General features: G+C 38.8%; 1 protein-coding gene across 3 annotated transcripts in view; it reads right to left on the bottom strand.

The window, feature by feature from the left end:
* DLG5 (discs large MAGUK scaffold protein 5) overlaps positions 1 to 25,220 on the bottom strand; it is a 108,895-nt gene that overhangs the window by 2,797 nt on the left and 80,878 nt on the right. Inside the window, exons 15-32 of one of the 3 annotated variants that reach the window (XM_055720479.1) lie at positions 24,502 to 24,594; positions 22,544 to 23,563; positions 19,831 to 19,969; positions 17,543 to 17,690; positions 16,929 to 17,050; positions 15,797 to 15,886; positions 14,362 to 14,530; positions 10,354 to 10,516; positions 9,294 to 9,427; positions 8,518 to 8,682; positions 7,949 to 8,132; positions 6,824 to 6,972; positions 6,341 to 6,511; positions 4,961 to 5,157; positions 4,083 to 4,226; positions 3,764 to 3,891; positions 2,867 to 2,976; positions 972 to 1,081 (exon numbers count right to left, since the gene is read on the bottom strand). In XM_055720479.1, the coding sequence (XP_055576454.1) occupies positions 972 to 1,081; positions 2,867 to 2,976; positions 3,764 to 3,891; positions 4,083 to 4,226; positions 4,961 to 5,157; positions 6,341 to 6,511; positions 6,824 to 6,972; positions 7,949 to 8,132; positions 8,518 to 8,682; positions 9,294 to 9,427; positions 10,354 to 10,516; positions 14,362 to 14,530; positions 15,797 to 15,886; positions 16,929 to 17,050; positions 17,543 to 17,690; positions 19,831 to 19,969; positions 22,544 to 23,563; positions 24,502 to 24,594 (3,436 nt within the window). The remainder of the gene's footprint in view (positions 1 to 971; positions 1,082 to 2,866; positions 2,977 to 3,763; positions 3,892 to 4,082; positions 4,227 to 4,960; positions 5,158 to 6,340; positions 6,512 to 6,823; positions 6,973 to 7,948; positions 8,133 to 8,517; positions 8,683 to 9,293; positions 9,428 to 10,353; positions 10,517 to 14,361; positions 14,531 to 15,796; positions 15,887 to 16,928; positions 17,051 to 17,542; positions 17,691 to 19,830; positions 19,970 to 22,543; positions 23,564 to 24,501; positions 24,595 to 25,220) is intronic. The other 2 variants (XM_055720480.1, XM_055720481.1) reach the window with 2 other exon arrangements.

Genomic DNA, 25,220 nt, shown 5'->3' with positions numbered 1-25,220 from the left:
AGTGCTGAGAGGGTTTAGTAAGTACCGTATAAAAGAACATGTATGGCTATTACATACCAGGTAACTGATTTTCCTGAGAACCTGCAGCTTCTCTCAGGATGGGCTGAGACAGCGCTATACCAAACACCCCCCCTTCCCTCCCCTGCACTTGGCAGGTATGCCTCAAAATATTTCTGTGAGAATCCCATTGCTCAGAGCATGAAAAGCTGGGGATTGGCTAGTTCAGTGCTATATTTTTTTTTTCTTTGTAAGTTTTGTTGCCATTCACATCAAAATGGCTAGAATTTTATCCCCACTCTTTTGAATGTACATGGAACCGCATGGAAATATACTTTGAAATAAGCAGCGACAGTCCTCAAACACAGTTTTCTTTCTCTGGGAAAAATACTGTATTAATTACAATCCAAGATTCCTCTAATATACTTTATGATGTTAAAAAGGCCTCTGAAGCTGAATTCAATTATTCCAAATTACAACTCGTGCTCAAGAAGCCTTTGACAGCTTTTTTTTCCTTTCTTGTAAGATTTAAAGTATGTCTCATGAATCATTCATTCATTTGCACTACAAGGTTTTCTTGTTGTTGCTTTGTTTGCTTTTGGTTTCTTCAATTTTTACAATTACAAAACAACTTATATTCCTGACATGGTATAAAACCGACAACACTGTGTCAAATTATCTCAACCATACTTCCAGTACTACTGGCACGTAAAGAAACATTTTCAGAATCTCTTTAGGTCGTAAGATTCATTCACAACACGCTAAAACAAAAGCACGTAAAAGCAAGAGATAGTACTTATGTTGTGAGATTTCCTCTCCCAGAACACCGGAGCATGAGTTTGCCAAAAGGGAAGGCAGAATGAAAAAAAAAAAAAAAAAAGTGCTCTTTGAAGGAACATAAGATCTTTTGAATTACACAGTAAATGGATTAGATCGTCACTGCATTCCTAGGGAAATGTTGATTAAATACTAACCTGTAAAGTACTTGCTATACTCTTGTTCTATTTTTTGAGCTGTCTCAAACTGTTCTTTGGAATGTTTTTGCGTAACTTTGTCCCTCAGGAAGATTGGGTCTTTTTGCTCTCTGCAAAAAAAAGAAAGAAAAAAGAAAAACCTCGTATAAGAGTAATTTTTTTTTTTAATGGTCTTGAAATGATTACCTCCAGTTGGGTGAATGTGAAAAGCTAACTAATTTGCAGGCACAACCCTGTGCATGGAGTGCCATCTACTGTGTTTCAGCAGTACCAGCATAGTCGCCAGGATCACAGCAGTCCTAACAAATTTATCTGCTATCAGACCAAGATGGTGTTCCTTTAATTTCTTAGAGTCTGGGAGGGAGTTGAGAGAGATAGAACAAAATTTTTTCCAGTACATGTGAATTGGATCATCTCATAGTACACACCACTACTCCCTACACAAAGCTGGGCTCAAGCACTCCTTAAGGGCCTGAAGCATCAAGCAAACAGAATATATTCTTATGTCATCTTATACTCCATGACACATTTTTGTTTTTCTATTATACAAGCTGTTGGAAATAAAGTAAGAAAAAATATAGATAAATACAAATTAAAAATAAAAAATATTTGAATTCCAATCAAGGCTTGTAACACTCCCCTCTATATCTGACTTGGGGTCCCCAGTAGGGGATTTGTTTTAAAAGGAAGCAGAATTTACAATCAACTACTGAAGTCATATTAGATAGGTACTGAAACAATACAAACATAGTTTCTTATAGCGGTGAGAAAAAAAGCACAATTTTATTTTATAAATAAAAAAATAATCTCTACTACACTAACCTATCACTGCTGCACGGCACTTCAGAGAACGCCAGTAGGACCTGTGCTATATCAAAAAGCCTATTTGGAAAAACCTTTGGTGCTCATAGCAGGCAGAGACAATGTGCCACTTTATGTTGTTTTGATGACTGCTAGAAATCGTTGCTTGTCTAGTTCAATCGCTCTCTGTCACTTTCCAAAAAAAGGAAATGGCTGTAACGGTCACCATTCCATTTCCAAAGGGGCTCAAGGCACGACAATTCCATTTATCATTCAAGTGCATGATCCTACAGCGGTAACGAAATACACCATACAGCTTTTTTTCATGCTTCTACTTGAAAGTGGTGATACTTAGCTTCTTTATTTCATAGTCATCAAATTTACCCATGGATCAAGAACATAAGTCATCAGCTCTCCAAATGAAGATAGCACAAGTATAAGATCTCTCAACAAAACTCTTTGGTAATACTTATGTTGGGAGATTCTGTCAGTTCTTGCCAAACCCATCTATGGAAATGTGTGAAGGCCTGCTCAAACATCAAGGGAGGGACCGGGGTTTGTAACTGCTGTGGTCTGTTCCTGGCTGTACCTGAGCAGGAAATTCCCATTTAGGGAAGAGCGTGGCCTGGGAAGCCCACAGCATGTACACTCCATGGCAAAAGGGGACGCCCCTTGCTGTTATCACCGGAGAAGGAAGGTGGGAAAGCTGAGGTTACGGTTCAGTTGGCACTGCATCCACACGCTTGGTCCCACTGGGAAGATGAGGAACAGCTCTTTGTCACCCCCACTTAATCCTCAATGGATCTCGCCCTTATCTGTCTGATGGTTTAATACAAGGGTGAGCAGGAAAGATGGGAGTGCCTCCGGGAGCACATTCTGTTCCGTCTACATTGTTTGATTTCTTTGAAAGATTCACTGAATTATCATGCAACCAAAATGAAGTTCCGACCATATACCTCACATCAGTTTTTATGAGGATTAATTTCCACATTTTAAAGAGATTTAAGATGACTAGGATGAAAGAAATAACAAAGATAACAAGTTTGTTTTAAGCTAAAATAAACATCCCTGAACTATACCCCTCACAGACTTACTTGATTTGTTTAGCATTTTTGTAGCGAATAAAAATTACAATAGGGTAGATATGAACACTGTGGAGCCGTTCGATGGCATGAGGAGCGATGTCAAGCAGACAATGACAATCCTAAGATCAAATGTAAATGCAAAACACTCATTCAGTTAAAAAGCACAAGCACACATGCAAACCCCCCAGTTCTTCCCTTACTTAAATCATAGCAACCCAACAGAATTTTGCTACACATTTAGCATTTTGGGGCTACTGAGCAATTTGTACCCAAAAGATTTATAACCAAAGACAGAAGATGAAAAACTGCAAGAAATTCCATTCATAGTATCAAAAGCATGCATTGATAGAAATAAAAGTATTTGAAGGAGTCATGAAATGAAAACTCAGATTGAAATATATGCAATACAATTTTTCTAAATTTAAACATTTCTATTTGTTTTCTCTTTCAGAAGCCACAAGCAAACACAAGCGTTAAAGTAGTAAGATTTTCTGTGTGGTTTGACAGAAAACTATAAGCAATGTTCAGATTTTAGTTAACAGCTGTCTCCAGGACGCTGTTTATGTTCTATATGACTGCATTAAAGGCAATAGTTTTTAAAAAAATTAAATCCTCTTTTGGGGCATATGGGGTGGAATCTATGGAGTCTATGAAAATAATTTCTAACTCTATTTAATAACACTGTAAAAGAAAACGGACATCCCTACTTTCTACAAAGGTAAGCTTGGATAAAATAATCCTTGAAGAGTTACATGCCAAAGTGAGGTAACTTATTTTTACTCAGCAGCCTGCGGAACAATTCTCTGAATGTCTTACAGGACAATGCTAACACAATTTCCACCCCACAACACAGTATGACCATATACCACAAATTGGACAAAGAACTACAGATTAAAAGTGACTCACCTTTTCTGTTATCTCTTTTATGGAAGCTACGGTTGTCACATCAAAATGCCCACTCCTCCGTTTATAATCGATAAACAGACAATCCTTCACACCACGTTCAATGGCTTGTTGGGAAGCCTTCATAACCTCTGTTTTCATTGAACAACAAGAGATCGACTTTAATTACTATTACTCAGGCACAGAACAAAGCTAATGAAACTGCCTGCCAATTCAGATCTTGGGTTTTTTTCCATGTTTGTACTACCATTTAGTTCACTTCTATTGATGTTACTATCACACATTCTGAGCAACGATACATTGGTTATATTAGCATACTTACCAAGAGGACATCTGCAAAATTTTCCAGGGGATTCTTTGACCAACATGTCTTTCACAGCATCAAGTAAAGGTCCTAGAATAAGGACAGGCCTAGGAGACGTACAGTCCACTTTCTGTACACGCTGATACGCCAGACTTGCAGAATCTACACACAGAGAAGATTTACTTATAAAAGTATAAATTTTCCTCGCGGCATTCCTCAGGGACGCAGAAGCAACCTAATGGTAATTATAAAAACAAGTCCTTTGCAAGGGGTAAGGGCCTTGACAAGTACAGAAAATGCTCACTAGCCATTATTGTCATTTTCTCAACTTGCCAGCTTAAAATAAACATTTTTCTAATTTAACCTGGTGCTTCCCCCAACGCTCATCCAAACTTTAAAAGCAATCATTCCTATATTTTCCTAGAAGTGTAAACAAGACACGATACTGCATTTCTCCGGTTTGGTTTGTAAGGCTCTTCCAATGAAGTAAGCATTGTAACCAACAAGATTTTTGTAGAGGAGGGAAGAAATAGAAGTGGAGATTGTTGAGTGGTGCCCAGGATTTCTGTCTAGACTAAGCAGCCAGGACAGAAATGAAATAGTTGAAAGAAAGATCAAAACCATGCACCAAAAAGCAACCTCCCTCTGCAAATAAAACATTAATACTAACAGATCTAGGAATAAACTACCCACAAAAACCTAATTTGGAATACTCCAGCTTGTTATTTAATACAAAAAAAAATTGTTATTAAACCTAATATACATGATGGGACATATGATGACCATTGGTATTCAGACCAACCAGAAAAGAACATCGCTCTATGTCATGATACAGCTGTTCAAAAATGAAAAAGAAGGGAAGGGAACCCCCTTGCAAGTATAACAAAAGTACTTGCCATCCAAGAAAGGAATTGAGTCTGTACTAATTGTATCAAGAGCCAGTAAATCCTTTCCATCTTTGGAACCACTTCGCTTGTGTTTATGCTTTCTTCTGAAGAACGACCTTCGTGCTGCCGCTGACAATGTCTTAGATGAGCTGCTTTCATCCTTCGCCTCAGACACGCTGTGTCTCCTGTAGAATTCCTGATCCATCCTATAATGAAACAGACTAAATGGTTGGTATTTAAACTCATCTTTTTGCATTTTTTCTGCAAACAGTATCACCACTGCTCCTGGAACATGCTGGAAACTGTTGTCGCAAGCCTTAATCTGAGTTCCTTCAACACAAAAAATTCATCAGAAACAAACATTAACATAAATAAAACCATAAGCATCTGAAAAACTCACACTGCCATAATTTCCTCAGGATTCTTATCATACTGATAGCAGTATGGCACAGAGGGTGACCACGCTGGCAGGCAGGGCAAAATTCTCCAAGGCAGAAGCACCTACTGGCCAGTCAATTCAGCCTCGCACAAAAGCGAAGACCCCATTCCTTCTAAAAAGCTGCATGTTATGCTTATCCTTACAAATAACTTATTAGTAATCCAAAATTACAGGTTTATTTTACACAGCTTTATTTTATATGAGGATAAATATTTTGCCCACATACACAGTAAAATGTGTTTTACTATTTTTTTTTTCAGTAAAATAAATAGCAAAAAACAATTTTACTATTCATCTTCCAGTAACAAGCCTATCAATTTCGTGCCTGGGTCTGCATGTACATGTTCTACTTCCACACATTCCACACAGCACCGTTGTCCCACCGTCAGAACAAAATGTGAGTTACAACATGGAGAGAAGACTGTTGGAAGAAAAGGAAACCGCAAACCCAGTAATCTTAAAATGAAAAAAAAAAAAAAAATTTAATCACTGAGTGATAAATAACACTATTTCAGTAACCATGTAAAAATTGTAGTTCCTGCAAACTCCTCTTAACTGTTCTACCAATGTTACGAGATTGTGGCGGATGCACCGGCTTATGATAACACTGCTGTCCGCAGATAGTTAAAACCACCAATGCTTCCCAAGAACGACTGTGTTAACCTTGGATTCAAGGATATTTTTGGTTTATTCTCACTTTTGTTATTCTTTTACCTATCACTACACTGGTCTATGTATCATTTCTATTTCTAGTTTACCATTTAGTAGCATTAAAAACAACTTGATAGAGCAATATATTTAATTCTACGTTATTGAAATACATCAGCCCTAAAATTACATGTTTAAGAATCTCTCAGAAAGAAAAGAAGCAAACAAGTCTTTTATACCACATCTCACTAGTCAGACTTTTTAAAGACTAGAAGATAAATACTGTAGCTGAGGTCACTCACATATATTTACTTGGAATCTGTCCTCTCTCCAGCTTCTGAGCATTCTCATCTAGCTGCCAAGCCATCCAGCAACCAAAGTTTCCCTGTGGCAGAGTGTCATCAACATATAAAATGTCATCCTTCTTAAAGCTTAAATCCTGTTCCACCTCTGCCAGACGGTCATAAAGTGCTCTGGAAAGGAAAACATAAATAGGCTCTGCAACAATCTCCATCAACTCAAGGGAAGAGCACGCATACTTATTTTGAAAATCAGTTCACAGATCAGTGGCACACTCTACATCTGAAGAGCACACAAGTTTACAGTGAAACATGCAGACCTTCAGAGGCCACAGATAGCGTACTCACTGTCAGAGATTAGTTGGGATAAATGAATAAACTCTGAATTCAAAAAAGGGTGGTAAAACTGATGTACTATCTCTCTCAAGATGCTCTGCATATCATCCTAACAGCCTTATGCTGCCATTACCAGTCATGCCCGAATACCTGATATAGAATCCATCTCCAGGAAGCTCTTTTATCTTATTAAACTCTTCTATTCTGTATTGAGTCCTTATTTTGATGTTTTCTCCAGGCTTCAACATTTCAAGATAAGCTTCCTCAGCTGTTTTGTTTCGCATATCAATGGACCCATACTGCAAAACACAAACCGCAGAAACCCTTAGGTGTGAAATTGTACCTTAACAGGCAACAGAATTAGGTGAGCTTGAAAACATGCAAAATGAGTTTCTTCTTGCCACTGGTGGGCTCTATACAGAAGTAAATCTTACCACTTAACTCTAATACAGTTTGCACCTGAAGATGTCTAGCAAGAGATTTGAGACACAGGGGTGGAAAAAAAAATACCCAAGTGAACACAGCAGACATGCACCGTCACAGAGGAGTCTGCACTTCTTTAAATAGTTTTCAAAGCTTAAGCTGAGAATCATAAAATCTACACTAGGAAGAACTTGGTAGTTTTAGGGAAAGCAAGTGGTCTGAGGGAAGTCAGAAAAACAATTACAAAGCAAAATCTCCATCTGGACACTAGAAGCACAATGGGAGAGTCTCAGTGCCCAGACAGTCTCAATGCTCAGTTTTATCTGAAAAGCCCATAAGCACATATGTGTTTATCACCTTAACAGTCCTGCCAAGTAGATAAATATTCTCATTTTAGATACAGAAAGCAGACTCAAAGACATATTGCATGGCTTTCCCTAAACTCTCATTAGAATTTCACAGCGATATCATCAATGTGGTTCTCTGTTTCGCAACATCTTCCATATCCTTGCCTTTCTCCTATGTACAGCAATTGGATTCAACGCTTCCTTCTTAGAGGAAGAGAGCCAGCATTCAGAATTCCCAGTGGGCATACATTAGTCCTTCAAACCCGTGGGCAACTGGTGCCTTCAGCAGTGGTAGTTCTCCAGGTCCACATCATCCAGCTCTTCGTGTGTCACCGCCAGAATGAAGGTTATGCATTCTCACCATCCTTGCCCAGCTTTTGTAGCAGGAACTCAAGATGCACAGAACATCTCCCATTGCAAGACAGCATGATTCTTTGTACAACTCCCTCTTTATACCACCCTAAAAATGTTGTCAGTATGCTGCGGGCTTTTTTTAATAGCTTACCTCAAGTATCATGTCACCCAAGACTAGTCCATCAGGTCCTTTTGCTGGGCTATCATCATCTACGTCTGAGACAAATATTCCATACAGGTTCCCACCACATATCTGGATCCCAAGATCAACTTGGGATTTTTTAACAACAACACTTCTAGGTTCAGGCGTCCTTTTGTTTGTGTCCACAGGGCCCCTTTTGACAGGGATAAAGAACACATGTACTTCAGTTTAAAAACTTGCATTACATACAGTCAGCTAGCCAACTGAAGAATATATATTTACCGAATTATTATTGAAAGTAGATCACCTACAGATACAGTCTTATGAGACAAATATAGTGTTCCTTGCAGACCTTCTTAAGTAAACCAATCTTGTAGAAAACTTTCTCCACTCCTTGCAAACCCTTTCAAAATCAGCCTGAAAAAACGTTCTTTTACCCTGGGGTGCACTTAACTTGTCTGCTGACTTATTTCACCCAGACATCATATTCACAGAAGTACACTTTGTATTTTAATACCCTTCACATCCATCCTAACCGATTTTTTTGTTGTTGTTTGGGCAAAAATTTTACTCTCTACCTTAAGGAATTCCGGGGACTTGTGGTTGGTGTGGTTTGTTTGGATGGGGGTGTCATTGTTCCTTCATCCTGTTCACTCACAGTATCAATTATGGAATGATTGTCAGGGGTTGCAGCTCCACTGCCTTGAGGGGTGGAATGATTACTCACAGGTTCTAGGCGAGAACTAAGAGAGAGAAAAAAAGAAGAACAGAAGACTGGTGGGTTAGTGTTTCACCAATGCCAAACATTTTCCATGCAGACAAAGTTTTTGATTTGGCCATAAATCAAATTAGAAAAAAAAAACAAACCCAACAAGAAACAAAAAAACCCCCCCCAAACCCAAACCAGCATGCCAAATAATGTATGTTTACCATAAGTCTAAGAAAAAAATAAAGCTCAGTCTCGAAGTATGACCATATATCAAAATAGGATGGATAATTTCACTAGGTCATACACATTCTCTGATTAGTTTTTGGAAACTCCAATTATTAAAATTTTAAAATCCATCTGACATACTAGACACCCATAATCCTAGGAAGAAGTCAGCTTTGGTTTTAGTTTAATGTATGTAAGGATTATGCCCAAATAAAACCAGAAAATCTAGCAGGTGCCTCAAGCATTTTTCTTTTCTTTTTGACAGGGATGTATTCGCACATTACTTGTCTAAGCAATCACACTTCTCATCAGCAAAAATGCACTGATGTCTGCAAACACATCCCCTGTACGGGTATCATCAATTAGCCAGATAACTCCATGGACCAGAGAGTAGTTTTCTCAAAGTCTGGCCTGCCTTACCTTGACCGTGAATGATTGCCAAGCTGATACATATGAGGGTTATACTGAGCCAGAATAGTAATGGTGTCGCACTGCTGTCCAATGATTAGTCGAGCCTGTTGCTCTGTAGCATTTCTCAAATTTATTCCATTAAACTACGGAAAAAAAGCACAAACCAGGATGTCAAGTTTTCAGATGGAAACTAGCAAAATCATTCTTTCAGTCTCCTAATTAATTTAATGCCTATATGCTAACCTCTTTCCACTGGGGTAAGCAGGAGGATGGACATGCTGCTATACAATGATTCCTAGGGGTTTACTGCTTGGAAGGAATCACTGTAGTTTTACAGTATTTGGTAACCTGACCATGAGTTTAGAAATCTTTTTACTGTTGAAAGACATATGTGTTCTAAGCTATATTACGATGTCATACCACTGGTTAAATACAAATTGGATCACATCACTGATCTGAATAAATTCAGGATTTAAAGATAAATTCAGATCCACAATCCATTCAGGTCTGTTGTAATATCATCCACACACTGTGGGAAAGAAGATGCTTTAACATACACAAGCATGATCGGATCTAACATTTACAAAGCAGCTCTGTACTTCATAAAATGCTCCTCCACATGTTTGTCTAACGCTGTAGGCAAAACCATGACTGTAGCTAATCTAAAGCCTACTTGAGTATTTGTCAAACCAAGTATCTCAGGCAAGGCTACGGCACACCAACAGCAGCATGGAACTCGGTCCAAGCCAGCTGCCTGAACCACTCACCTTGTCAGGCAGAGTACGGTGCTGGGGCTATATTTGTTTTAAGCACCGTAACTAGCTAGCTTAAAATTTAATTGTATCTATGCAAGATGCAATGCAGATCTACCATCAAAAGACAGCATTTTATGACAAAGCTTGACAACGAGTCACAACAACCAGTTACTGGAATATTACAGTGGAGAGTACCCTTTGCTACAGTTCACGGCACACGAACTTTCACAAGATACTCTTTTGGGGAAGGTAGTTACAGCTGGAGTCATATGAACTGATTCATTAAGCCATAGGAATAGTAAGCAAACAATTACCTCTAGTAACTGATCACCATACTCAAGGCCAGCTTGATGGGCAATGCTCCCACCTGTTACTTTAGAGACAAATATTCCACCATTTTCTCCGCTCACAATGGAAATCCCTAGTGGCTCAGAACCCTTCTGCACTTTAACATGACGCGGCTCTTCCATGTAGGGCCTTTTAGAGGAGATAGTTAAAACTGATTTGGAAAAAATTGCACTTGAACCATCACAACGTCAAAGTTACATGCAATACTTTATGTCTGTCTGAGCTGTAGTAATAAAATCGGTTTAAACAGTTACTTTAAAAAAAAATTACTATCAGCTGTCTTAAATGCATTCCTCTAACACCATGCAACGTACAGTGGCAGAAGTAAATGTTTACCAGGTACATGACAGCTCTGAAACATTATGGTAAATATGAATTATAAATAGTATGGTGGTGAAGTTGGTAGGAAAGAAGCTTCCACATACATATTATATAAAAGTAATTAAACCGCTGTATATAATATGTCATTTACAAACCATATTCTAGAAAGGTATGTTACAAATCAAAATGCCGGGAGTCTTTATTGCTGGTGAAAATAAACATCGTAAATAATAAGGTGGTAAACCAAAGGACAGCAATGCACAATTACCAGATTCCATATTTTTATGCAGGGAAACATAAATTAGTAATGAAAATTAAGCAGTTGCAAACTCAAGCCATTAAGAAAGCGGCTTGCATGGTAGCATTACAATTACCATGCAAATTCTCCTCAGGGCAATTATCCAAACATGTAAAATAGCACAAAGTGCGCAAAACTGCTCAAGAAGGACAACCTTATAACAGGCCAACCTCAAACTCCTTAGTGATGAGAACCTAGGCCTAGGAGCCACAGGCATTCTCAGAAAAGACCTATTACGGAACAGATATCTGAAAGACGTAGAAGATTTGAGAAGAAAAGAACACTTAGAAAAAGACACACAGTAGTAAAACACTAGTAAGTATAGCAAGAGAACGGCTTACACCAAAGAACACTCTGATACCTTCCCCTCTCCTCCCGCCACAGTTCGGGTGGAACCACCTGTACCGGCCCCATCATGGTGTGTACAAACAAACAGCCTCCTAAAAAGGTTGATGTAACTACAAACATAATAATGTCTACACAGCCAAGGCAGATATAAACAGTTGAGCTCATTCTAAATGAAGTAACTTGGGTACCTGGTGTGCTATATTTTTTATTTTAGTAGCATGATACTACATTTGACAAGTGTTAATTTCCATGTTTTCTTTCTTAACACTTCATTATATCATATAGACATTCTCTAAACTGTGCCAGCTGCTGACACAATTTTAATTGTGCTGGTTTGAGCTACCCAGACTTCACTCGCTGCTACTCATGTCCGCCAGGCTGAGGAAAGGTAGTTGTGGAAAGAGCAGGATTTGAGGCTGGGGGCACAGGGAAGAGGACATCGTTTCATAAATGATGCTTATTGCCATGGTCTTTGAAGGTAACTATTTGGTAGCCGTCTGCAGCAGAGGCATAATAGTTTGCCAGCTTACTAATGCATAAAAGATAAAAACTGGTTGCTGATACGAATACACCGCTGGAACCCAGTAACCTTATACCATCACCAGCACTGTTCGAGGTAATGCCCTCGGAGCTTGTCTATCCATGTAATGAAGGTAAGATAGGTTTACTACCAGCAAACAAACTGAAGCCCAAATTTTCTGTATGAAGCACATCTTAACTAAACTGTGCTAGCTCCCACAAAATTGCAATTAATTAAGTTTTTTTCATTTTTATTTTTTTTTACTTAATATGAGCATGTAAACCATGACACTTCTTAATATCACAGAATCTATCAAGGCATACTACCTCATTAAAAACTAGAATTACATCTTTCTGAACTTTATTTATTGTGTCTTTCTGCTTTTCCATCCACCACATGCATTTTAAAATTTGGTTTGTTTGTTTTGGATTGGAATAGGACAGAATCAAACTCACAGAAATTGCACAGGATCGTATCTTAGAACTCTAATAATTACTAAATCAAAGATAACTAGCAATGCATGTAGTAGAGAAACAATAATAAAAGAATGGTAACATTAAAAAGGTGTCTTACTTGATAAGCAGTGTTATTAAAATCAATTGAAGCACACTCTTCTATAAAATTCAGACTGCCTGCCAGAATCACTAAACACTCATTAGAAAAAAGCCTTAATTGATCAGAACTTTTAATTTTCATTTCAATTCAGATCAACAGAACAAACAGAAACATTGATTTTTTTTTTTTTTTTTATCTGTATAATTTTTATCTGGGGAAAGGCCAAGAGATTTACTTGTATTTTGTGAGAAACAATTATAAGACCAAATCACCTTTTAAAATGCTGTATAGGCATCTTGAAACGTTTTTTTAAGATAGACTTAAAGTAGCTACTTTCCTAAATTAAGAAATCTTTCTGTGTGTTAATTTTTTGGTTTGCTTTTAAAATTTAAAAGAAGAACAAACCCAAAACCAACTTAAAATGATATTATTTGTAGAAAGTCAGCTCAGACTATGGTTTAAACGTGCACAGCAAGAGCAAAGGGGCTGGAACCTGACTGCACTTCGATCGCCTGATCAACATGAACAGGAATTGTTATTTCCCAGAGATAAGAGCACGTATCCCATGCTCAGCGATACAAAGTTATAGGGGTGTCAAAACCATAGCTTTTTCAGTTGCACATTACATATCTTTAGTCATGTGAAAGAGAAAAGAAATTTTGACTTTGAATTTGCAAGTGACATTAGAGGAACATTCACACGAGAACACAAATCGAGTACACATAGTACAAAAGTCACACTGAAGTAAGAATGAAAATTCACAAAAACCTCTTTACATTCCCTTCCAAAATAACACTGTCCTTTGTACACAATATCAGTTCTAAAGTTACTACAATAACTTAGTTACCAATTCTTCAAATGAGAAAAAAGTTTCATATAACATTTTATGAATAACTTTTTATTACTACCAGAAAACTTAGAATACAGAACTGTAACATGCTTATTACTTTATCACATTTTTTATGGTCAGTCCTTTTACAGAAACCAAGCAATACAAAGGGGTCTTCAAGTCCACATCAATGAATCTATTCCAACACATTATAGCTCCTTTACGCTGCCAGAATGGCACTCACTGCCTTACTGTAAATAAAAACCTGCTTCAGATTTGTGTCTGAACTGTTCAGCGCTCTGAACTCATGCAAACTTTTGCACATGGTCAGTCTAGCCAGATCATGACAAAATTAAATCATATGTCCAAGACTGATACCATAAGCAACATGTCTTGAAAATTTTCTTCAGGAGACGTAGAAAATTGTTAAAACACAAAGCTCATGTTTTTAAGAATACTGTCAAATCAGGTTCAAACTCTGCAAGCAGCTACACATACACTTAACGCTATGGCTAGCAGCGGTCCAGGTACAGCCAAAGGGATCAGTCACAGTAGTGAAATTGCATCTGTACATACGGGGCACAGGTTTTGGCCCAGTTATGCTCTCAATTTTTCATGTTATCTGGCTAAATTGAATCAAGGCACAGTGGTTAGAGCACGTATTCTACAACACTAAGGCACCTGATATTTAGCTATCAGATGCTACCAGGTCTTCATTTTATTTTTCCCGAGTAGAGAACGAGCCTAGCAGAAACAAGCATCTGAGGTTGTTCAGCTGAAGGGGTGTATTCCAATTTAGAATGCTCTTACTTGGTGCGGATATTAATCTAACATGGAAGAAATAAAATCAATCCTTATGAAATTGCTTAAGTTTCTAAACTCCAGAATCTACTCTTCAGTTTTGAAGAAAAAATCCACACAAAGATCTCTTACATACTTTGCAAAGAAGATAAAAGCATCAAGTAACAGGACCCGAGACGCACCTCTGTGCCTATGTATTTGTCATTTAAATTAAATGTTCACATTCCTTCAGCCTAATAAACAAATGTACAAAGTTTCCTCAGACACATTTGTATCAAAAACAAGTAACGTGGGGACCTTACCTATCTTTTCTACGTTCTCCAATAGACACGGGGCTAATGGAAATCCTGGGTAACGTAGAAAGGGAGTTCTGAGACTGGCTGCTGGCGAAGGAAGATGTTTCCAAGTTGAGAGGTGACTGTGGAGGAGTTATCAAGCTGGGACTGCTACATTCAGAGTGTGACAAGGAGCCTATGGAAAATCAACAGCTGAGTTTCAGTGTCCTGCACCTGTCATAGTCTGGAGAGCTACACAGACATAGTGAAAGACACCAAACCCATCTGAGACAAGGAAGAGGACCGACTGTTCACTAGCACTCTATTAACCACGTACAGGGTGTAGGGAGACCAGGTAACTCATTTCAGACAGTGCAAACTTACCGTCCTTAATGACTCTATGTCAAATCTGTCTTCTGTAAGGGTGCATACAACTACTGCCATTCTCAACAAGGAGAGGATGCTACAGACAAGCTACACCATATGCATGTCTGAAAACACTTAGCAATGCAAAGTTAATGAAAAATAATAAAAAGCAGGAAAGAAGTAAAATAAAAAACAATATGTAGGTTTACTTTCAAATAAAATATTTACGTATAGCCCTTTCCTTTGGGTTGGAGACACATTATGAAACACCGTAAAACCCCAGCAAAACCCCAGCACGAATCATACCCAGAGACAGGAAAGCTCTGCAATTCAAAACATGCTTGACATGACTTCTTTCACATCTCTTCCCTAGTTGTACCATCCCTGAGTAATTTACTGAACAAGTGCCCTAACAGAAACATTCCGTATGCTTCCTTGGAAAAAATTCCAGAAAAGAAATCTCAAATTACTAACAACAGATGAAAGCCCTTTGTAAGAACTGCATTTGCCCCATTAGGAAAACCACTGCATACAACCCATTAAGGCTATAGAACACTTGAGCAATAACGGCAGTGAATTGTTGCCGTTTATTGTCATCAAACTCTGAATCTCACAGCTCTCCAGCGCTGCAGCTGATATTCGTATCATGTCTTTAAATATCCTCCACCAAGCAACTTTGAATGAAGTACTAAAATTTTACACTGCATTTCAAAACATAATTTACAATCAAGTAACAATATGCAAAATAATGTACTCAAAGAATGAAAAAAAATAATGCTGGTCACTTCACTGTTGAAACTTTGAAGACATCGTTCTAGAAGAAAACTACAACTGTAAAACACGTACAATGTTTATTCTTACTCTTTTTGTGCAGTTTTACTTAGTTTGCCACTTCCTAGAGTCAATTAACAGCAAAATCGACCTCCATTAGAAAGTTTCGTTCTTTTTTACCTTTCTGTGGCAAACTGCAAATTTTGCAACCTTAATAAAACTGTCACTTTGAGAATTTTGGAGCAACCTGATTGAACAACTGCAAAGGCTTTGGATTGCCAATACTGAAAACAGTACAACCAAAATTACTTATGAAATAATTCACCTCTGTCAGAGCCCATCATGGACCTTGGATATCTTGGTGTTAAAGGGATCTTAATTCGTTCTGTTCTGTATTGCAAGTTACTTGAAGAACCTATTTTTAAAAGAAGAAAACATAACAATGAAAAAATAAAAAGCAACTACATTGAAGAAAAGTAGTACCTTTAGACTCTACTTCTTCAACGAGCATTAAAATGGCCTCTGAATTTGTGCGCAAGCCTTGGTGATTACCTTTATATATATTGTGTGAATCATATTTCTTGATTCGTATGAACAGAGCACAATACAGCCATACAGTCTATATGCACTGGTCATTTTTGGAAAAAAAAACATTTTGGATATTTTTCAACCAAATGAAATTTAAGTTGAAGTTCGAGCAAGAATCTAACATCTCTGTTGTTTACTAAGAATCCATGGGGCTTTCCAAAAGGCAATTAAAATATTCTGATCACATTCTGCTTGGATGAATACTTAACTTTTTAACACTGGTTGCAGACTGTGCTGTGGTTACAAAGCTGCCATGTTCTATTCAGATGCAACTGCCAACCATTGATGGAACACAGGAACACAAACATGCACGAAGAAGTTACTACATAATTAGAAGTTTTAAAACTTCTAAAATGTTAAAATGTCATTGCTCCAAAGCATGCATTCGCTTTGGTATTCTTAAGATAGGCATAAAAAATCTTACATCTCACTCAAGCAAACATAAGTGTAACTTATCTTCCGATACTACGATTTACGTTAGGCCATTAGTCATCCTTGAATTTTTGTTCTGGGCGCTCTCTTCTTTTCTCTTCTTCTCTCCACCTCACTGAACCTCAAAAATACTTTGGCTGGGCCTCCCACCTTTATAAAGGTACTTCCAAACAGTAACAGGGACAGAAAGGAGAATCACTCACGCACACAGAGCATTTAAAGAAAGACTATGAAGAATGAATTAAACACAGCTACATTCAGGGAATACCTTTAGTCCTAAACCCAAAATAAAAAAATGAAGCAAAGGAACACAGGAAGCCGTTAGGCTGTGCTAGCTATGATAATCCCATAATGCATGTACTTAAGGAATTTTCCATTTATTTTTTGTCTCCAATAGATGGGAGCCCCACAGGAAATAAATCAGAAAAGCTAGTTACCAAGTCTAGCACTGGATGGTAACGAATTTGAGCCATGGGATGCTCTTGTACGTGCATTTTCAGAGTAGTCATTGGAGTGTTTATGACTTAGGTCCAAACTCAGGCGACCTTGATGCTGGGAACTACATCCAAAGAAAAGGAGAGTAGGGCAACAGTTAGAACTGGGCGTAGCACCTCAGCAAACAGCAAACTGGTCAACAAAAAATTTTGGTTATCTCTGAATAAAATGAACGCTCCTCTCCCTCCCGCTTCCCCACTGTCCCATCATTTATGAATTAAGAGAAGTCAGAAGAAAAACAGCCTAAGGCACTACAGAAAAAGGGGAAGGCTTTATCCGTTTTGGCAAGGACAAGAAAAAACACTACACAAGTTCATAAAAAAAATATTCTTTTACAATATCAGCCTGTGGAGCAGAGGGAAACCTAATCCATCACGTGCTGAAAGACATGAAAGCAACTGGCACATCATTTATGTGCAATAATGGTTTTGACAACCCTGAGTCAAAATAATACACAACAGCAGCGTGTTTCACTCTGCACTGTATAAAACATCTACTAGAAGCAATTTCACCCTAATGAAAACAGAAATTTAAGGAGATCTAAATCTCAAAACACCTGGGATGCAGATGCTGATGGCATATTTGGCTAGCAACTGATGGGCAATTGCTGGTGTGAACTCTGTGGCTCCAGGCGGTATAAATTGGGTTTCTCATGACAGCAGTTACTGCAGGGCATGGTGCCAAGCTTCTCGGTACCGTACCTGCTTAAGATGACAAAACCACATTTTATCATTAGCATATAAGCTACAGATTTCAAATATATTTAAACATTTATATAATAATTTATTATAACCTTTGCATGTATGATAAATAAGAATTATTAGCATACAGACAAATACATTATTAAGCACTGTGACACCTTTTAAGTAGTACATGCATTTTTAAAAACTGGTTTATAATTTTGTAATGAGTCAGTAATAAAGCAGATTATATTACCAGAAATGAAATCATTCACAGTATTGTCGCAGCACTCTCCAAACTAGCCAGCTGCAACAAGGTCTTTTACCACCACATACTAACATACTCTTCATGCCAGTCCCTCTGCTGCCTTCTCCTAGTCTCTCCTCACCCAGGGCATGCGTTCTCTCTTCTCTCTGCTTCTTCCTCCCCTCTCTTCCTCGGCTGCCCAACCACTTAACAGAAGCAGCCACACCCGCACTTTATCTACATCAGCCAACCCACCCCCCGCCCCGAAGCCAGCCCACAGTTGTATATTATCAATGCTAATTAACCCAGCTTCATTCCTCTACACAATATATCATTTTAATATGCACTAATAACTAAAAGATCTTCTCTGGTTTCAAGTATCAAACCTTTTCATCCAGCAACAAAAATTCTGCAATTCTCCCTGAACAGTCATCTGACAGGAATGCAAGTTTTTATCTGGTATTTGAACTGACTGCAGCTAAAATGACTCTTCTTCCTCTTCTGTTGCCTCAAAGACTCCCAGTTCTAGTGTGTCCTATGACTTGAAATTATAGTATTTTGATATTTATTTATGAAACTTGTTACTCAATCTGTTCTTTTAAGTACACTTATCCTTCAGTACTCAATCAAATTCTGTCTTGCCAATTTCCTCTTAAATGAGTTGTCAGAATACAACAGCAAAAACTTGTTCACAGTTCCAGATGAAGAATCATATTGTCTAATGCAGGTTTGACTTGACTGGGTTTATTATGCAAAGGTATCAAGATAAGATAAAGCGTTTAGTCAGAAATGATACCTTTTAAAACTTTTAATGCTATCAATAAAAGAGAGAGAAAGAGAGAGAAAAGAGTAAAAGAAATCAAAGACGAGCCAAAGCTTCTTTGATCTGAGCTACTCTTGAGCACATCTTTACATTCTGGAAACTGATTAGGACAACAGGGTTTGAAGCTGTCTCTTGTTCCAGACAGACAAAGCATTACCTCCTCCCTGGTCTCCAGTAAGAAGAAAGTCTTCCATGATTTCTAGAATGTGCAGGAGTTTGGGGCTTTCCAAAGATTTGAGGGTAACTCATAAAAATCAATACTGTCTTGATTTGAAAATCAAGTTTCCTATGCAGCTGCTGAAGGTAGCTAGGGACTGAACAATCCATCTGGCAACAAGTTGACCAAATGCTTCTTGACTAGTTCAAAGCAACTAGCATACAACACCCTAATTAGCTCCTGAAGCACTCCATTTACTCAGTGCCAATTTAAATTCTTGCTAACGTGAACTTCAATACCAACTAGTGTTTGATCAACTGAGACAACACGCTAACTCACTCCTGTTCTACCTGATTATATTGATTGTGTGAGCTGCTAGCAAGTCCCCTCTTCAGCAGTGCGGTGTCTCAAACACACTAGCATTTAACCTTTAACTTAGATGAAGATCACAACCAGTTTGGGCACTCAACTGGAGATACTCCACGTATTGGATTCCAATAGGCAGAACTTCATGTGTTGCACTTTCTGAACACCAGATCATTTTCCTTGGAGGTATTTTAGAAATGGAGAGGCTAAAGCTTGGGACACCTCCATTTACTGTCCACTTTCAAAAATATTGGAAATCTTACTTGTCTCCCTAACGGGCAGGCTACACCTTGTCTACCACTAAAGTCTTCAATACTCTGCCGCATAGAAACTGATGAAACAAATCTTTCAGCCAGGAGCTGCTCAGTTCCCTGAATGGTTCTTAAACAGGTTTCACTTCTTTACAGTCCAAAAGCTAGGCAGACCATGGTCAGATTACAACAGACCACAGAAATATGTTGTGTGAGTCATGTCTGTTCTGCGCTTTCTCACGACTAACCCCCAATATTGTCCAATACGGACAAATTCCTTGGGGAATTCCTCGAAAGTAACTAGGGGTGCTGTCACTCACCTGCTGACATGCCGCCAGCGTACAAGGCGGCAGGCACAAAGCCATCGCTGTGCCTAGCAGACCGTTTCGGGGAATAGGGTGCCCATTCCTGCAGCTCTGGGGACAGATGCTCCTCACTCGCTGGAGCATACTTCTGCACCTATAAAAACATAGAAACTTGATTACAGAAAGTTGGGGATTCAGCAGACAAAAAGTAAAATAGCTAGACTTTGTAGGCAGTAAGCAACTTTGGACTTCCTAGCATCTGTTGCAGAACGTGCTTGTTACACCTTCGTCTTTCAGTGATACTATTCACTTCTCCTCCTTCTTCCTCCATCCTGTTCTGTTAGTCCTTTTTATTTTTTTGTAATCTTTTTCGGCCAATGTTTGCAACTTAACTGATACACTTTCCTACACAATAAAACACCCAGCATTCAGTTACGTTTCTCCTCTAAAATACTGCTTTCACAGGACATTTCAACTGTTATTTCAGTCACTATTGCAAGTGTTTCCGTGTTTCCTGAAGAAGACCAGGCTAAAAAGCCAGAAAACGTTTTCCTCTGAGTCTGTATTTTCAGATACGTGTGGAGCAACCTCTCTTCAACAGAAAAAAATCAGGTTTTGGAACCACCACAACTTCTGTTTTGTGCATAACAAGCAGATGCTGGTGAGTTAAGGAACATGAGAACAGCTCAGACACCCAGCGATGCCAGAGAGCTGCCAGTTCAGGGCGCAGTATGCAGAGTGTACGCGTGTGAGACATACAACACAAAAAAAAATGAGATTGAAGAATGTCGTAAGTGAAAAATAATTACCGAAAAGGTACTTACAGTTCTTATGATAGCAGCATTTTAATTAAAGGAAGAGCTCCTGAGAGCACAAAGACTAAAACGTAGAGGTTCTTAGAACCAATACTTGATTGCTAACACGGGTGTATCAGTAATTGTACCACCTGCCACTCAGGAATTAAAGTTCTGTTAAATTTATCAACTTATCAAAGTACACAAACTCAACTGTGTGTATACACAACTAAGGAAATGGATAACGCCCAATATGGCTACAAATTAAACTACACTGCATGTTCTATATATGCATTTTTATTATTATAAATGCTGCTTCAGTCATGAAAACATGCAGACTGGACACTACTGTCACACAACCTGACGTAGTCGTAATGCACACAGACAATTCCATCAGAAAGAAATTTCTAGAGTGAATGGTGTCCACATTTTGAGGCACGATACCGTATCTGCTCTCTAGTCAACAACTTCAGAGTTACAAAGCTCTGCCTATTTTCTGGAAAGATGGGGGAGAAATTAAAGGGAGAAAAAAACCCCGAAAAGAGAATCACAGAATCTAGAAGCGAATCACAGAACCTAGTCCTAATTTAACCCTAGGAATGTAAATAAACTAATACATCAAGTAACCTTAAAACCCAAGACTTCATAATTGTATTATACAATGTTCTTCTTCATCACAAACCAACACATGATATCAGCAATATCACTTGGGCAGCATGTAAAACAATTTTAAGATGTCCTTGTCTATCCTTTCTGGTCTCCTAGACAGTGAGTGACAAAAATACCTGTCTATTCCAGATAATAAATTCCTTATGTATAAGCCCCCACCTACATGTGTCCTTGTTACGGCTGGAAACTCCTCACTCCCTACAAGAATATTACTACAGTTATAACAAGGACAGCGTATACGCTCACCACAGCACACCACAACAAAGCATGGGGACTACCGGTGCTGAGAGATCAACTTGATATTCTACATACGCAACCATCTCGCCTTCAAAGGTGTTCAGTAGCTTAACCTTGAAGTGAAGAGGATGGGATTATCCAGGTACAAACAAGTACAGGCAAAGAATACGACATTTTAAGTCACTATGCTGTGATTATATACAAGCAAAAATAATGCTTTTTGAAAATTCTGATTGTAATTGGGCAGAATAAAATATCTGTACCTACCACCTGAGCAAAGCTGAGGCAGTGAATATGAAACTGTATTATTCATTATGCCACCTTATATAATGTGGTCATCTAAACAGGTTTTTCCTAGATCGCATAATGGGGTTTTTTCTGTGTACCCTGGTAAAACATGACCCACAACCTCCACGGCAGGGTTTATTCTAAGAAATTATACTCTCATTTCGAACGGTATTATTAAACCATATTCTCATAAACAATCCATCTTGACAGTGTAAGGTGCCTCACGCTCTATGATTTCTAGATTAGATTTACAACATGATATGGAAACACAGAAAGGCTTACAAACCCCAACACTGGGAATGGCATGCCTTCTTCCGTTAATCCGTACGGTGAGCTGGGCAACCAATCTAACTTCTGTAAAAGTTAAGAGGCCCTATTCTCAGCTTCTCTAAAACTGCCTCCGCATTTTTATTGAATTTTTTTTTCAGTTGTCAAAAACATACAAGAGCGAGCCCAGATCTTCCAACAAGCAGCATTAAACCCCAAGAAGCAGCTGCTAAGCAGAACCCCAACGTTCTGTCCGGCAGCCACTGCTGCCTGTTAAACACCACAGCTCCATCGACTGGTTTTGGATTTTGCGACACTGCAAAGTGCCAGCTGCGTCCAGGGCAGCTTCTCGGGGGACCTGGATTTTTTGAATGGGCTATGGTTCTCCTGTTACAGGAACTGACCACCCAAAACCACACTGAAAATGCACATTAAGGTTTCTAGTTTTGTGCTTCAATATACCAAGCTTCTACCTGAAGCGTGGGATTGGGAATGGGCATAGGGGTCATTTTATGCCTCAGGGCAGGAGCTGATTTTGGCCTTGGTCTTTTAATCTCTGGCTCTTCAACTCTTTGAAAACCAATGTCGTCTTCACAGGATTTCCTTGAAGAGAGATGAGTGCAGTCAATTCCCTCCTCCCGATAATAATGCCCGGCATTCCTGCTGCGCCCCTTGAGAGTAGCAGAGTCCTGTTTAAGTGCCAAGGACCCCGGAGCCTGGGCAGTGGCTGGGCTGGTGGGCGGTGATCCAGTTGTTACTGTAGACTCTGATGCAGAGCTTGCCTGCTGTTTATGCTTAAATTTGATCGAGTCACTTCTCTTAGGAGGAGTTGGAGGAGTTGAAGCCACTTCAGCTTTTGACGGCTGAGGTGAATGGCCTGTCACCTGATTAGGGGAAAGATACTCCAGTTTGGGAGGAGTTGGTGGTCTTTTGAAAGTATCAGGGTCAAAGATAGATTTCCTTTGTTTTGGCTTTTTGTACACAGAGAACTTTTCTGTTTCCGTCGCTGAGATGTTAACCATGACTTTTGGCCAGGTACCACCACTATGCTTAGTTCCATGTCCTTTGTCAAACGCGGTCTCAACCACCATACAGTCAGCTCCCGCAGGTTCGAAAGGCAGCCTCCTGTTGTCCAAGTCAACAGCCCCATAGCCTTGGTCCCCGTACGTCTCTGGGCTGAAGGAGCTGAGACTGTGTTCTGAATTACTGTGGCAACTGTGCACTGTGTTCCTACGAGAGTCTACTCGCAATGTGTTATTAGGAAAAGGTTTGTGATCGCAAAACGCACCGCTGCCCTGATCACTCTGGTCCTTCTTGCCATCCAGGATGTCTGGATTGAAAATGTCAGTCTGGGTTGAGCTGTTGAGTTTCAGATTTCTTTTATTTTGGGCTTGTAGCTCTGATGCGTGAACCCTACAGTTTGATATTTTTTCTGAATCCTTCAGATTTTCAAATATATTTTGGCCACTCCAAGATGAACTCTGAGGAAAAACCTAAAACAAAAACCACATGTGATCACCTTATTATTATGGCTGATTTCTGTTTAGTATCAAGCCTATTCCAGCCTCCTTCACCTACCTATACCTGAATATATACCAAGTATAGTATACGTATATACTGAATATATACGTATAGTTACAGCCGCAAAAGTTTTAATCAAATTTTATAGATTCAAAGCACAGAACATCAGATAAAATGAAGCTACAAATTTTTTTAAATATTTTCAGAACAATTCCACAAGGGCAACTCCGCATGGTGGCAAAAGCACTGAACTGACAGGGAAGGGAGCTGCAATCTACTCATACCTCTGTGAAGTGATGCTAATAAGTCATCTTACATTGCCTACTTCCCCTCAAACATTTCATCTTTTAACTTTCTTAAAACCCCAAGCTCTCTGGAAGTGGAATTATCACTCACAAAGCCCAGGTAACAGGCCCAGCATAATGGGATTCTCAACTCAATAAGCAAAACTTAGTAATATTTTTATAGCGATAAGCCTGAAAAAGAAAGCCTTGTACTTAATCCTCATGACAGCCAGAGTTCAGTTTTCTGCACAGCTCCCTCCTGACTAAAAGCAAACCTTTCTGTGGTCAGGAGGCAGTGTCTCTTTCATGTACAAAACTGCCGCAGCTCTGAAGCAGAAACCAAGAAGAAAGAAGCAATTGTGCTACGAGTCATTTCATGTGACCAGCAAATAAATAGGCAAGAAGTAGGAGCAATAAATAAGTTTCATTTCCTACCATATGGCACAATAGCCTTACTTTGGAAATAGCTGTTGAGCGAGTGCATCATGAAATGCATCCAGATGGTCTTACTTTTAGCAGACTTTTCCACATGATATATTAATTTTTTCATATACTTTTCCCTGAATAACTAAAATAATCCTGTGTAAGTTCAACAAAATCCTGCAAATGTAGCTTCTCCTACTCACCTTCATCAGTGACAGGGTAAGGGAATCCCTACAGTTTCGTAGCAAAGCTTCACATTCAGTAAGTGACTTATTATCTAGTGTAATGCCATTGATCTACAAACAAAAAAACCACAACAGACATCCGTAAATCAAAGGTCGCAGGTAGGGTAGCATCTCTGAGACAGGGAAAACACTAGTTTTATATGTATACGTGACTGAAGACTGGTTGACCTTGTCCTGTCTTTTTCCATTCTCCACTAAAAAAAACAAGCCTCCTAACTACAATTTTGCTATTCCTCCTAGAGATACAGCGTAACACCACTTCTTTCACTACATTAGCCTCTATGCATTTGTACATCCACAGTCACCACCTTCCATTTCATTTCAGCGGAGTTTATCCATCAGACAAGTAATTTAAGGCTGCAAATGCACATGGGGAAAATCTTCCCCCTGGAAAAGGGATGGTATCTGTGATACTGTAATTTAAAAGATGAGAAACCTTTCATCTGACCAAGGGATGTCTTTTTGGAACTGATCTTTCCTAGTCAGTATAAAAAAATCACAAGTATCATTATATATAAGCTAAATGTATATAAGTCATTGTCTCTGTCAAAAAATCTCATATGAACTAGGTGTAGCAAATAACCTGCAAATTATATTAATCACTCAGCCTACAAACACATAATTCATAATAAATATTCAGTGCCTACACAAAAAGGGAATAACACAGTGAAAGCAAA

Source organism: Falco cherrug, chromosome 9 (genome assembly GCF_023634085.1).
Source record: "Falco cherrug isolate bFalChe1 chromosome 9, bFalChe1.pri, whole genome shotgun sequence".
In the NCBI taxonomy this organism is placed as follows: Eukaryota; Metazoa; Chordata; class Aves; order Falconiformes; family Falconidae; genus Falco; species Falco cherrug.
The sequence above is the reverse complement of the archived record's forward strand: the minus strand, read 5'-3'. Positions and strand labels throughout refer to the sequence as shown.